The 13859-nt window shown below is 37.0% G+C and overlaps 3 protein-coding genes and 1 pseudogene across 4 annotated transcripts in view; 3 read left to right on the top strand and 1 right to left on the bottom strand.

The window, feature by feature from the left end:
- LOC104732028 (topless-related protein 2) overlaps window positions 1–3270 on the top strand; it is a gene marked incomplete in the record, with an annotated part of 9724 nt that extends 6454 nt beyond the window's left edge. The window contains 10 exon segments of the mRNA XM_019233094.1: window positions 80–238; window positions 327–422; window positions 752–901; window positions 1003–1113; window positions 1251–1427; window positions 1607–1735; window positions 1924–2019; window positions 2106–2288; window positions 2525–2700; window positions 2800–3270. Coding sequence (XP_019088639.1) covers window positions 80–238; window positions 327–422; window positions 752–901; window positions 1003–1113; window positions 1251–1427; window positions 1607–1735; window positions 1924–2019; window positions 2106–2288; window positions 2525–2700; window positions 2800–3007 — 1485 coding nt within the window.
- On the top strand, window positions 3928–6417 carry LOC104723530 (annotated as a pseudogene).
- LOC104723529 lies at window positions 7661–10188 on the top strand. The gene is made up of 6 exons (XM_010441910.2): window positions 7661–8114; window positions 8337–8548; window positions 9007–9235; window positions 9363–9448; window positions 9541–9632; window positions 9719–10188. The coding sequence occupies exons 1-6, from the start codon at window positions 7794–7796 to the stop codon at window positions 9961–9963; spliced, it is 1185 nt and encodes a 394-aa protein (XP_010440212.1). The 5' UTR covers window positions 7661–7793; the 3' UTR covers window positions 9964–10188.
- Window positions 10572–13859, bottom strand: part of LOC104723528 (putative nuclease HARBI1) — a 4153-nt gene continuing 865 nt past the window's right edge. Inside the window, exons 2-4 of one of the 2 annotated variants that reach the window (XM_019231635.1) lie at window positions 13718–13809; window positions 13326–13632; window positions 10572–11882 (exon numbers count right to left, since the gene is read on the bottom strand). In XM_019231635.1, coding sequence (XP_019087180.1) covers window positions 10710–11882; window positions 13326–13469 — 1317 coding nt within the window. In that variant the 5' untranslated portion in view covers window positions 13470–13632; window positions 13718–13809 and the 3' untranslated portion in view covers window positions 10572–10709. The remainder of the gene's footprint in view (window positions 11883–13325; window positions 13633–13717; window positions 13810–13859) is intronic. The other variant, XM_010441909.2, reaches the window with a different exon arrangement.

The raw sequence follows: 13859 nt of genomic DNA, 5'->3' as shown, positions 1-13859 counted from the left end.
ATAAATATCTTCTCGTTTTCCTTTTTATGGTTGCATATGTTTGACTGTTCCTTACCGTGCTATGTACTGCCTATATCAGAGCCTTCCCCGATTGAGATTCAACAAGGAAGGGAACCTTCTTGCTGTTACTACAGCTGATAACGGATTTAAAATTCTTGCTAATGGGGACGGTCTGAGGACCTTAAGGGTTATGGAAGCTCGTTCTTTCGAAGCATCCAGAGCATCCACTGAGATGAAGGTTAATATTAATTCTCGTTTTTCTTAAAAAAAATTCTTGTCAGACCTTTCGTCTAAGAGAATTTACAATTTTTATTCTCGGTAATCAGGTATCCTCATCTGCAATGGTTACAAATATTGGCCCAGCTATTGGTAAAATGGAACAAATGGATATTGGCTCTCCCACAAGGCCAACCCCTATTCCTGTATGTTTTTCTATATTTCGGCTTTACATTATTTATAATCTTTCAGCAATAGATGAATATAGGGGACAGTTAGAGCCATGTATGGGTAGCAGCATATTGGCTTAATTTCTCAGTACAATTCATCCTGAGGCACTAATGGCATCACTCAAATTTACTGATTGATCAAAATCCTATATCCATGCAATGAATCAACAGCTAAAATTATTGATCTGGGATATTAGATCCGTGGCCAAACTGAAAAATGTATCTTGTTTTCTATAGTTCATAAGTTTTCCTGAACAGACAAATTGCGGCGTTGTCCTCAAACTTTGGTGTTATTATGTGTACAGAACGGAGTTGATGCAATGTCAAGAACTATGGAGAAGCCAAGAAACATGGAGTCTGTTGAAAAGTCCAAACCTTCGGAGCTCATGGAAATTGTAGATCCGGCTCAGTGCCGACAAGTGACCATGCCAGATAGCAAGGATTCTGTTAGCAAGGTTTGCTATTTATTTCCTTTATAAATTTATTCATATTCAGCTGGGGACTTCCATTGTGTATTACAATAACGGGGATTATATTTGCCATTTTCATGTTCAAGGTTGCTCGGCTTCTTTATACAAATTCGGGTGTTGGCGTTTTAGCTCTTGGAACTAATGGTGTCCAGAGACTATGGAAGTGGAGCCGCAGCGAGCAAAATCCAACTGGAAAGGTAATACAAACTTAACTTCTACTCCTCACTCAGTTTGATATCTGTATATATTACATGTATGCATATAAGTATGTGTGCTTGGATCACTTCTGTGTTCTCCCTTCCAAGTCGTTGAGATTGTAATTTTTCTTTTCAAGGCTACCGCTAGTGTCACTCCACAGCATTGGCAACCTAACAGTGGTCTCTTAATGACAAATGATGTTCCGGAGAATCCTGAGGGAACTGTTCCGTGCATAGCCCTTTCGAAGAATGACTCGTACGTAATGTCTGCTTGTGGTGGAAAGGTTTCACTGTTTAATATGATGACATTTAAGGTAAGCTTCTTTATCTATTTTTTCACCCTTTGCTCAGACAATTACGTCTTTATCATTGATGCCACATCTCGGCTTGTAGTGGAAGTAGTATCTTTTTAATAAAAAAACTTCTGCAACAGCAGCAAGAACTGATATGTGTCAAATGTGTGAACTCACTGGCATTTTCACTTTGTTCACAGGTGATGACTACTTTCATGCCACCGCCTCCTGCTTCAACGTTCCTTGCATTTCATCCTCAAGATAATAACATTATTGCAATTGGGATGGAGGATTCTACTATTCATATCTACAACGTCAGGGTAGATGAGGTAATTAATTCATCTGAGATCTTGATTACTGATTTTTGTAAAGACAAGGTATCCATATTGAGCTTTTTATTTAGTTTTGTATATAAAGGTTGTGTTGAGCTAACTGCTATAATATATCTTCTGCACTGAGTTCTTTTTTTTTGTTAGCTTTGGAGAATTGGTAATAGAATCTCTCTTTTAATCTACAGGTGAAAACAAAGTTGAAAGGCCACCAAAAGCACATCACTGGTTTAGCATTTTCTGCGGCTCTAAATATTCTAGTTTCATCTGGTGCTGATGCCCAGGTATGCTAAGCTGTTAATTTTCTTGGTACTGCTATTGAGCTTTCACCAAACTTGGTTGTAACTGTATGGACCTCTCTATGCTATAGCTAATCTTTTGGAGTGCTGACTCATGGGAGAAGAAGAAATCTTCAGCTATCCCACTACCAGCTGGAAAGTCACCAGTAGGTGACACTCGTGTCCAGTTCCACAACGACCAGGTCCATTTACTGGTTTCTCATGAGACACAGATAGCCATATATGACGGTTCAAAGATGGAGTGCATTCAGAAGGTACAAAAATAATATGTTTCACTAATACCAGTGAAGTGTATTTAAAGTATATTTTCCTGTTTAAGGCACACGTATGCTTCTAGTATCCTGTACAAATAGTTCTACGTCATTCGTTGTTTAATTAAGTTGATATTTTTCTCTTGTGATTGCATTTTACTAGCATTATTTGACAACATTGTCTCATTTTCGCTTATTTCTCATTTTAATAATTTTTGTTGTTGTCTCCTATTATGCAGTGGGTGCCACAAGAATCGCTATCATCACCCATAACCTGCGCATCGTACTCGTGCAACAGTCAACTGGTTTACGCATCATTTGCGGATGGAAACATCGGAGTCTTCGATGCTGAATACTTGAGACTCAGATGTCGCATTGCCCCATCAGCCTACATGCCACAACCCACACAAAACAGGTTAGTTAACCTTAAAAGTCTTATTACACATGAACCTTGCAACTACTTGAAGCTTTCTAATCGTCCTGACAAAATTTTGTTTCTCATTCTGCAAATTAGTGCTCCAATCATGCCACTGGTAATTACTGCTCACCCTCAAGAACCGAACCAAATAGCTGTTGGACTCTCTGATGGGTCGGTAAAAGTTCTCGAAACCCCAGAACCTTTTAGAAGATGGGGCGTTGCAGAGAAAGCAGGGACGGAAAATGGACGGCCTTCAAGTGCGTCGGTGGCTAATAACTCTGGTTCAGATCAGATTCAAAGGTAGAAAAAAAGGAAGAAAAAGATGACAGATAAAGTTAGTTGGGTTTCTTCTTTGTTAGTGTAAATCTGTTATAGCTTTGGTCTTTTGTGTTGGGGACAAGTAAAACGCTTTAGAGTAAAACCCAGAAGAACTCAGTAGCTGTAGTTTCGTTTTGTTAGTTTTTTTAATGAATGCATCTTGTCAAAGTTTCCATTAGTTGTCATGTCAGAGACGGAGACAAGAATATTGGTTGATCTGATATTGTCGAAAGTACGCAAATTCCACAAGATTAAGAGGTCCAATTCATGCTTTTGAACTAATTTAATCATCGTGCTCAGATACATGTACATTTGTCACATGAGATAAAACACAAATTGACAGGAATTGTGAAAATAAAATGAGATGATAACACCTGATACAATATTTGAAAATTCCCACGATATACCCTTTCTACGAACACACCATCAACTGAAACAACTTAGAAATACGTATGTAACTAAACTGGTATGACTAAATTTGAACTCACCCAAACCTACTGTTTCTCAGACAAGAGGTAAATGATGTTATCTTCTTTCTTCTTTTCTTTCTGAAAATTTAAATGATGTTATCTTATTAATTTCTGCTTATTTTTCTGCTTGGTATGCCTATTTTCTATCTTGTTTTGGTGACTTGAATCTGCTTTTAAGATTTATGTCTGAATGATCAGTGGTCTTGTTTCACGAATTTGGTTAGTTTTTAGTTGTCATCCACAAACTTGAATCATAGTTATGGGTTTCTGTAATTGTCTTTTAAGAAAAGTGTCGTTTGGTGTTTGAATGTAATCATATTTAACTTCAAGGATGATTGATGCCACACTAGAACTGTCCATATTCAATTGGGTTTTAGATAATTTCTATACGAATGTTCAAATTTATGATTGTGGGTTCCTGGCTTCTTGTGATGGTCCCTCATCGGTGATTGTTGACTTCTGTGTTCTTATGGTGGAGCAGGAGAGAAGTTATGGCTGAAGGAGTTATCTTGTTTGGAATTGAGAAGCTTTGGGATCTTGTGAGTCGAGAATCAGAGCAGTTCCAAGGAGTTCATGAGCAAGTTTCCGAACTAAAACGTCAGCTGGGAAGGTTACAGTCTTTGTTGAAAGATGCAGATGCCAAGAAACATGAAAGTGAAAGGGTGAGAAACTTTTTGGAAGATATCAAAGACATTGTTTATGATGATGCTGAGGATATAAATGAAACCTTTCTTATGAAAGAAGGAAGAATAAAAGAAAAAGGGATCAAGAAGCGTGTCACCAAACTTGCTTCCATCTTACTCGATCATCGGAAGATAGTTTCAGATATCAAAAGGAATAACTAAGAGGATATCCGATGTGATGTGATTACATCAATGCAGAGTTTTGGAATACTACAGATGATTGAGTGTGGACGTTCATTGTCCCTTGAAGATAAAACAAAGAGAAATCCGACATACATATCCTAACAATTCTGAAACGATCTTGTGGGGATGAATCAAAGTGTTGAAGATATGGTTGCTGAATTGGTGGGATATGATAACATTCAAGTGTTTCTATATCCGGGATGGGAGGTATTGGTAAAACCACTCTGGTCATACAAGTTTTTTATCATGACAGAGTACGACGTCATTTTGACGGATTCGCATGGATCTGTGTTTCACAACAGTTTACACATAAGCATGTTTGGCAAAGAATCTTGCAAGATCTTAGACCAGATGATGAGGAGATTCTAGAGATGGATGAGTTTACACGTCAGGGTAAACTCTTTCAGTTGTTGGAGACTGACAGATATTTGATTGTCCTAGATGATATAAGGAAAGCAGAAGACTAGGATCGAATTAAAGAAGTGTTTCCACAGAAAAGAGGTGACTTCTTATCAAAAAAAATGCAGTGTTTCTCTGTACACATTCGGTCATAATCTTAAATCAGAAATATTTTGCAGGTTGGAAGATGCTACTTACTTCCCGCAAAGAAAGTGTTGGTTTACATGCAGATCTGACATGCTTTTCCTTTAGGCCTAGAAGCCTTACTCCTGAACAAAGTTGGACTCTATGCCAAAGACTAACATTTCCTAGGAGAGACGAAGCAGGTATACTTTAAGATATAAAATTCAGGATGTTGTATACATTTTTTTTTTTTTTTCTTGTTGAACAGAATTATTAAGATGTTTATCTCCACAATCCTCTACACTAGTTGACTAGAATATCTCCTACACGGCCAGTTCTCTTAGGAAGTGATGTAATTAGGCAATATCTTTATTTTAAGGCTCAAAACTAGAAAGATAATACTTTGTGATGATATGCAGAATACATGGTTGATGAAGAGCTGGAAATCATGGGTAAGGAAATGGTTACCTATTGTGGAGGACTACCATTAGCTGTTAAAGTGTTGGGAGGGTTGTTAGCTACGAAACGTACAGTTCTCAAATGGAAAAGAGTACATGAAAATATTGGACTCCATATCATAAGAGGATCTGGCTTGCATTTCAATTTGGTTTACCGAGTATTGTCTTTGAGCTATGAAGATTTGCCAATGGGTTTAAAGCATTGCTTCCTTTACTTCGCCCATTTTCCCGAAGCCTACAAGATAGATGTGGAGACATTGTTTAATTAATGGGCTTCAGAAGGAGTTATAATGATCGATCGAGGAACCATTCGAGATATTGTAGACGGCTACCTAGAAGAGTTAGTGAGAAGAAATATGGTTATTTCTGAAAGAAATTATTTGACTTCGAGGATTGAGTCTTGTCATATGCATGACATCATGAGAGGAGTTTTTTTATCTAAAGCCGAAGAAGAGAACTTTCTACAAATTGTCAAAGTCCCTACATCTGTGCACACTCGCTGTGCATAGTAGTAAGGCATTTGAAATGATGGGACATGAAAAAACTAAGAAAGTTAGATCTCTTTTGTATTTCAAGACCAAGGAAGAAGCTCTGATACAATCATTTCTAGACTTTGGGAGTTTACCAGTTCTATAAGTGTCCATGGGGTTTCAGTTCATGTGCCAAATTTCTTGAAAGAGCTGCGAGAATTAAAGTACCTTATCTTACCTTTTCTAATGGATGTTAAAACAAAATTAGAACTGTGTGATCTGGTGAACCTGGAGACCTTGAGTGGTTACTCACTAGAGAACAATAGTGTGAAGGACCTTCGTGGTATGACCAATCTCAGAACTCTCACTGTCCGTTCCCTTGATGGTTGTACTTTAGAAACCTTGTCTTCATCTCTCTTCAAATCAAGAGAGCTCGAGCAGCTTTCATTGTTATGCATGATGGCCATAACAAAGGGAAACTTGTTCTTGATTCCATTCCTTGCAAAGTTTTAACGGTGGGCATATGCATATACCAAGACTGCTTGAACAACATCGATTCCCTCCAAACCTTGCACACATCATATGTATACGGTATTGCTGCATGGAAGAGGGTCCAATGCCGATTCTAGAGAAGTTGCTTCACTTGAAGTGGGTTGAATTATCATACCGTGCTTTCACTGGAACGAGAATGGTGTGCTCAAAAGCGGGTTTCCTCGGTTTCATGTGCTGAAATTATATGGACTATATGATTTGGAAGAGTGGGTAGTAGAAGAAGGCTCGATGTCGTGTCTTCATACTTTGACTATAAATGAATGCAGAAGTTTAAAAGAGCTTCCAGATGGACTCAAGTACTTAACATCCTTAAAAGAAATGACCATTGCGGGTATATATATGATGGGATGGAAGGAGAAATTGTCTGAAGGAGGACAAAACTACTACAAAGTCCAACACATTCCTCTTGTTCAATATATGAGAGAATATGCAGATTGAACAATATGAGGTAACGCTTTGTGTAACCAAAACATGAGACAATATATTTTGAATTTTTCCTCGGATTATAAGGATTTGTCGAGTTTGTAGCTTAAAATAGTTTAAATAGTACTGTTTGATATGGACCGATGACTTTAGTAGGTCGGTATTATATGTGGTTTAAATAGTTTAGATTTTGGTTTACATTTAACAGAAACCAGTAAAGACAAAACCATCAAACCTAAAATTAAGATCATTATAGATGGATTATATCATGAATGAGTGGATCCATTAAAAAGGTTAAGGTTGTTGATGAAGACAAAACTATCAAACCTAAAATTAAGATCATTATAGAGTGTTGTTCCATTATTATGGTTAAGATTTTCCAATCTGTTCATATCTCTAAAGTAAAGTGTTTCCGTTGAGTCGAACAAAAGAATATATATATTTCTGTTGTTTCACTTGAATCTATTCTCAACATTTAACATGACAATTTCGTGTTTTTTTTTTTTTTTTTGGAGTTTATTTCTTAATTATTAACACAAAATAAAACTCAAAATGATTGCCAAAGAGATCAAATCACAACTGAAAAAATGTATTTATTTTTGATTTTGATGAAGATTCAAACTGAAATTGAAGTAATTTTTTTATAACAAAAGAATGTTCTTATTTTTCTCTATTTTTTTTTTTGTTATTAGTATAGATTGTTTTTGGTTTATGAATTTTTTATAATGGAAGGTATGAATTTATTCATTTGATTAAATACTGTAAATAACAAAATCTCATAATAAAAAGCATCTTTGACTGCTCTTCTCAATTAATAAATCCCTAACCCAAAAAAAATCTAAAACCCTAAAACATAATAATAATAAACATAATAACCATTGAGGCCCTTTTTTCAAACTGCGTCACACAGAAGACGAAGAGACGAAGAAGAAGAAGAAGAAGACCAAACGCTAATCATCATCATCATCCCCAACTACTTTTTTATATTCTCTATCGCCGGCGCCTGAAAAAATGTCGACTACCCGTAGGATCCGCGGCGAGAATCGGTTTTACAACCCTCCTCCGATGAGAAAACTTCAACAGGAGCGTGAGAAGAAGCGACTTGAAGCGGAGGAGGAGGAAAAGAAGAAGTTGAACGCTAAGGATAAGATTCTCGATCGCCAGATTAAGTCCAGGGACAAGGAAGTTAAGAAACCCGACGAGTGCTCTACCTCTGATTCCTCTCTTGTACCGGGTCGGGTCTCCTCCTCCACCACCACCGGCACTTCCTCCAATTTGGGCCGGTTTATCGAGTGCACCACTCCCGTTGTCTCTACCCAATACTTGCCTCTGGTAATTTTACTTCTTGAGGTTTATTCAATATTTCAATTGGATTTAGGGAAGTTTCAGAATCCAATTTCAAATTCCTTTTCCATTGCACATTTTGGTAATTGAAGACCGTTCTTTTGGGAACGATCATGCTCTTATTGGATTTAGGGTTATTGGATAGACTTTAGAGAATCTAGACGAGATGTTGTTGTTGTTGTACTTACTTATAGTTTCTGTGTTCTTCAGAGAAGCATTAAAGGGTGGAGAACCCGGGAACCAGAGCACTGTCCTTACTTCTTGCTTAATGATTTGTGGGATTCGTTTGAGGAGTGGAGTGCCTATGGTGTTGGGGTTCCTCTTCTCTTGAATGGGATCGATTCGGTTGTTCAGTATTATGTTCCTTATCTCTCTGGAATTCAGCTTTATGAAGACCCATCTAGAGTTTCAATAAGTAAGAGGTGAGTTTCAATATCATTTTGCGTATGTTTTATTTGTCTCCTTATCAACCATTAGTATGAGAGTTATCTGGTTCTTAGTTATTGAAGAGCTCAACTGATATTTATCAGTTGAGTTTTTTGTCAATTATATATTCTGAAATGAAGCCACATCTTTCTTGGGTTGTTCTTAATCTTCGTTATTTAGGACGATCGAAAACCATTTCTTAGATTCTGTGCTACTTAACCTAGAGATGTACATTTGGATGACTAAAAACACAACTTACATGCTCTCAAATACTAGTCAGTGGTCTGCATTATGAAGATCAGCAAATCATGGGAACGCTGTAGGAACTAGAGTTCAAGTATGTAATGGTGTTGAATTACAAATTTGTCTGGTCTCTTGGGCTTTCTCCTTAATTTCCAATTTTTTTTTCTGCCTTTTAGATAAAACCGTTGTTTTGGTGTATGTTCTTTAACAGGAGGCCTGGTGAAGAAAGTGATGGTGACTCGCCTAGAGACATGAGTAGCGATGGCAGTAATGACTGTAGAGAACTTTCTCAGAGTTTATACAGAGCCTCTTTGGAAGAGAAACCTTGCATTGGTTCATCGAGTGATGAGAGTGAGGCTAGCAGTAACTCTCCTGGTGACCTTGTCTTTGAGTATCTTGAAGCTGCTATGCCATTTGGCCGTGAACCATTGACTGACAAGGTAAGCTTATTGTCTCTATACATGTAACAAAAGTGGCTCGACCTCTATTAGCATGTTACACTCACATGGTGTTCCGACGAAAATGTTCTGTTCTGTCTCATAATAATGTTTAACCTTACTATTTCAGATCTCAAACCTGTCATCACAGTTTCCAGCACTCAGAACATACAGGAGCTGCGATCTATCACCTTCCAGTTGGGTCTCTGTAGCTTGGTATTGCATCTAACCTGTCCTTTCCCACATTTTTATGAGTTTATTTTTCCAGATCGCTCTCTCTAAATCGTATATCTTCTCTTTCTGTGAAGGTACCCAATATACCGAATACCATTAGGTCAATCGTTACAAAACCTCGACGCTTGCTTTTTAACATTCCACTCCTTATCAACACCCTGTCGAGGTAAGTCATCTCGGCATATATAAATCATAGTCTGGCTTATTATAAAACATTCCGAATCACACTGTTATATATTATTTTGTAAAAAGGTTCAAGCAATGAGGAAGGTCGAAGCTCAAGCAAATCGGTTGCGTCATCGAAGCTTCCATTGCCGACTTTTGGTCTAGCCTCCTACAAGTTTAAGCTGTCGGTGTGGAGCCCAGAGAGTGACGCTGACGAGAACCAGAGAGTCGGGACGCTGCTACAAGCAGCTGAAGAGTGGCTCAGGCGATTGAAGGTGATCCTACCTGACTTTAGACACTTCATAACGCATAGTGGTTCTGCGAGGAGATGATATTTAATAGTCGTTTCCTAAAACTATAAATAACGAGAGTGATATATAGCAAAAGTGAAGCATCTTTGAGCAACTTTTGTTTGTTTTTTTGAAGGGGAAAATGAGAATCTGTATAGACACTGATGATCGTAAATTTGTGTTTTATTACTGTGGAAACTTGTTATCGTGTAATTGACACAGTTCGGAAGTAAAAAAAGAGTTTATCGAAGAGAGATTTTTTTGTTATATGTTTGTTATAATTTTGTAAAGTTGTAACTGTACTGGTGTGGTTAAATTAGAGATAAGGGTTTGAATGGTGACTGCGGTTTTGGTTGTGCGGGGAAAGTGGTTCTAGAGTGCGGTATGTATCAACTGCGGTACAAGCGGTTTGCAGGACAAGTGCGGTTTATACAAAATAAACGAGACAGAATGATATTTGATTGGTGAAAAAACTATTTGCGGTTCAGTATTAATTATGTGAATGGTAAAAAAGGAAAAGCGGTGCGGATTACATATATTATAAATAAATTTATTAATAATTAGTATGTTTGTATATTATTGTATGTTATGAATTAATAATAAAAATAATTATATTTATAAACCTTAAATACTATAGTTGATCAAAAAGTTATTTTTTTTTTGGACATATTGATAAAAAGTTCAACTATAAAAAGATACAATTTTTTTTTAAAAATTATTGATTACTTTGATTTTTCCATAAATATTTGCAATAGTATCTTTTATTTGCGTCATAGCTTCTCTATCTGTTATCTCTGTTGCATCCATGTCACTAATATCATGCTCAAATTTTGGTTGTTGTTCGTCTCAGTCATTACATCTGCAAAATCTGCATTCGAGAAATTTGAAATCCTGATGAAATTATGTAGTCCCACTGTAGCCATTACCACTCTTTTCTGAATTTGAACATTATATCTTGGAAAATCAGAAAGTATTCTCCACTTCTTCTTCCAAACTCCAAACGTTCTTTCAATAACAGAACATAAAGATGCATGACATTGGTTGAACAATTCATGTTTATTCCTTGGAGGAGGACCAGAATGAAACTGGGACATATGATATCTCATAACTCGATTTCGTGATGATCTATAAGGAGCAAGAAATCCTTGTTTGTTTGGATAACCAGAATCAACGAGATAATACTTATCTGATGGAGGCAAAGGAAACTCGGTTTCACTTTGTTGTGCCATTTGCAGAACATCTGTATCGTGGCATGATCCTGGTGTTCCATTCCAGATATATGTGAATAACATATTCAAATCACATATTGCCATGATGTTCAATGATGCATTATCGTGCCGATTCCAATACATTCCTTGTAACCCAGGTTTTACTTTGACGCATACATGAGTCTCATCCATAGCTCCAACGAATCCACTAAAATATGGCCAATATCTTCGGTCTACCTGAAGTCTTTCAGGAATTCGATAGAGTTCTTGTCTTGTTGGAGTTCTAATATAATCACATGCCAATAACTCAGTTGCCGTAAGAACTTCTCTAAATTTTCTCTGTACAGTTTCTTGATTTCGGCCAAATCTCAAACCAACATCTTTTTGAACTTCATTGTGCCCACATATCTGTAAAAACATAGCCACACTTTCTTCAATACTTATATTTAATGTTGGTTGTAGACCATAATTTGTTTGCAACATATTACACAATGTCGTGAAACATGGAAGTGACATCCGTAATAACTGAAGACAAGCAGCAACATCATGTTGTAGTCGATGCCATATATTTCTCCATCCCAAACCTCCATCAGTTTGGGCTGGTGCTCTTTGAAAATATCGATCATAATAAGCCAAAGCTGGTTGAATTACTAACTCTTCAAACTGTTCATTTTCCAAATTCCACAATTCAACTCTCTCTTCGTAACTTAAATTGTTTGGGTCTTGTGATCGCAACTGACATATACGAAATGCCTGAAATTACAAACGATATTTCATTAAAGATAAATTATTTTAAAATCTCACAAAATACATAAAATTCAAAAATTAACATATAAAATATAAATCACAAAAAAACATAAGCGATATTGATTAAGCACGGTATTATTCATCTCCTACATCACTTTGATGACTTTCATTTGGTTCTTGTGGGGTTCCCCAAATATTGAAAAGGCCTCCTGGTCTAGGTGTTTGTGGCATTCGTCCAGATTCAAAATAATTAGTGAAATCGAGACCAGCTGAAGTTTCGTGTTGAGTATTCCCTACATTTTCACCTTGGTCACCTAGTGAAAATCCATATTGAATATTTGTTGGAGTTGTCCCAGATGAACCGCCTTGCTGAAAATTTGGTGTTTGTTGCCACGAATGTAAGTTCGATGGTGTGCTCCACTGTGAAGTATTAGGTGGTGTTCCCCACTGTGGATGAGCATTTGGTGGTGTGCCCCACTGTGGAGCATTTGGTGGTGTGCCCCATTGTGGATGAGCATTTGGTGGTGTGCCCCACTGTGGAGCATTTGGTGGTGTGCCCCATTGTTGATAACCAGGATCTCAACCACCAAGTGGATTTTGCCCTCCTAAATTATTACCTACAGATGATGGACTACCAGATGATAAACCTCCTGAATGCGGACTCCCAAATGAATGACCTGAGCTTAATTGTTTGGGCACATCTTGGTTGTTTCGTGTAACACCAGTCATAGCTTCTAGCAATTGTAGCTTATCTTCGTCAGTGCTTCCTGCTATGTCAATAAAATACTTACGCCAAAAAACAAACTCCTTAATTGCGTTAATGCATGCCCAATAAAATTTTATGTACTTTGGTAGGTCTAGCGAAATGAATATTGCTTCCGCTTATTTAAATTCGTCATAATCATCTTGGTCAAAACCGCCAGGACGAAGTTGTTGAAAACTTTGTCGTTGAAATTCTCTGTACCCAGCGATGGTGTCTTGTATAGTTGTTTCAATAGATACTCGGGAGCTTCCCTCAGATCTTTGTATGTTACTCCCACGTCTAGCTGTCGACTGCAAATTTAGTCTACTGCGTTGTTGGGTTCTGGGAGCGGAGTGTTGTAAGGTTTCATCGTCATCAATAGTAACATGATACACTTCTTCTTCTTCTTCTTGTGTCTCAGGAACTTGTGTTTGTGGTTCGTCATCACTTTCGGCATCTGAGTCATAAAGATTCTCATCTCCATCTCCATGCTCGTTAAGCAATTGTTCTCTTCTTTGACGAGAGGAGTGTTGAGATTGTGATTGAACATCATGTAATGCGAGACATCGTTTCATCACATCCCAAAACTCAGGCAGTTTTCGGTTGAAACTTTTTGTTAATTTGCAGCCCTAAAACTAAAGTGGATTAGTTTTAAAACCTAAATTTTTATACATAAGTTGATAAGCAGAAAGATAATGTGTACTTACAAACTCTTGGTCCACCCACCATGATTCAGATGCATATATCATAGATGTATCAGGATCAACCGTTATCCCAGTTTTATGCATAAGAACCTTCCATCTTTTATAGTTTTTTTTTGAATTCATCCAGCTTGTTTTTGAAGAAACCATAAGTTATATCCATGTTGAACGATTGATTGAACTTTTTAACCATATACTCTCTACCAATCGCAGTAGGATTTTTAAGAGTGTAATTAGACATGACAATTGCTTCGTCAAACACTTGAATTAATGTTTTTTCTTGGATGTGCGACCATTTGTACTTGTCTTTGTTCTACATATATCGTTTATACAATATTAATAACCAAGTAAATTTTAACTAATATAATATTTTCTAAAAAGGCAAAACATATATTTACCCGTACTGTTGTTTCTGTAGGAGGAGTTGTAATTTCACTTGGATTTGCTCGTCTGGAAGGATTTGTATTTCGTCGACGATTAGATGACATATCTACATTCATAATAATTAAACAATATGTTATAATATTCACTAAAAATACG

This window comes from Camelina sativa, chromosome 11, assembly GCF_000633955.1.
Source record: "Camelina sativa cultivar DH55 chromosome 11, Cs, whole genome shotgun sequence".
Lineage (NCBI taxonomy): Eukaryota > Viridiplantae > Streptophyta > Magnoliopsida > Brassicales > Brassicaceae > Camelina > Camelina sativa.
Note: the sequence above shows the minus strand (reverse complement) of the source record. Positions and strands in the feature narration are given on the sequence as shown.

Bases quoted from the DNA above. Each gene is read 5' to 3' on its own strand.
- LOC104723529 (XM_010441910.2), top strand. From the start codon at position 7,794: ATGTCGACTACCCGTAGGATCCGCGGCGAGAATCGGTTTTACAACCCT. The intron at 8,549-9,006 runs GTGAGTTTCAAT...GTTCTTTAACAG, and splicing joins AGAGTTTCAATAAGTAAGAG to GAGGCCTGGTGAAGAAAGTG. The intron at 9,236-9,362 runs GTAAGCTTATTG...TTACTATTTCAG, and splicing joins GTGAACCATTGACTGACAAG to ATCTCAAACCTGTCATCACA.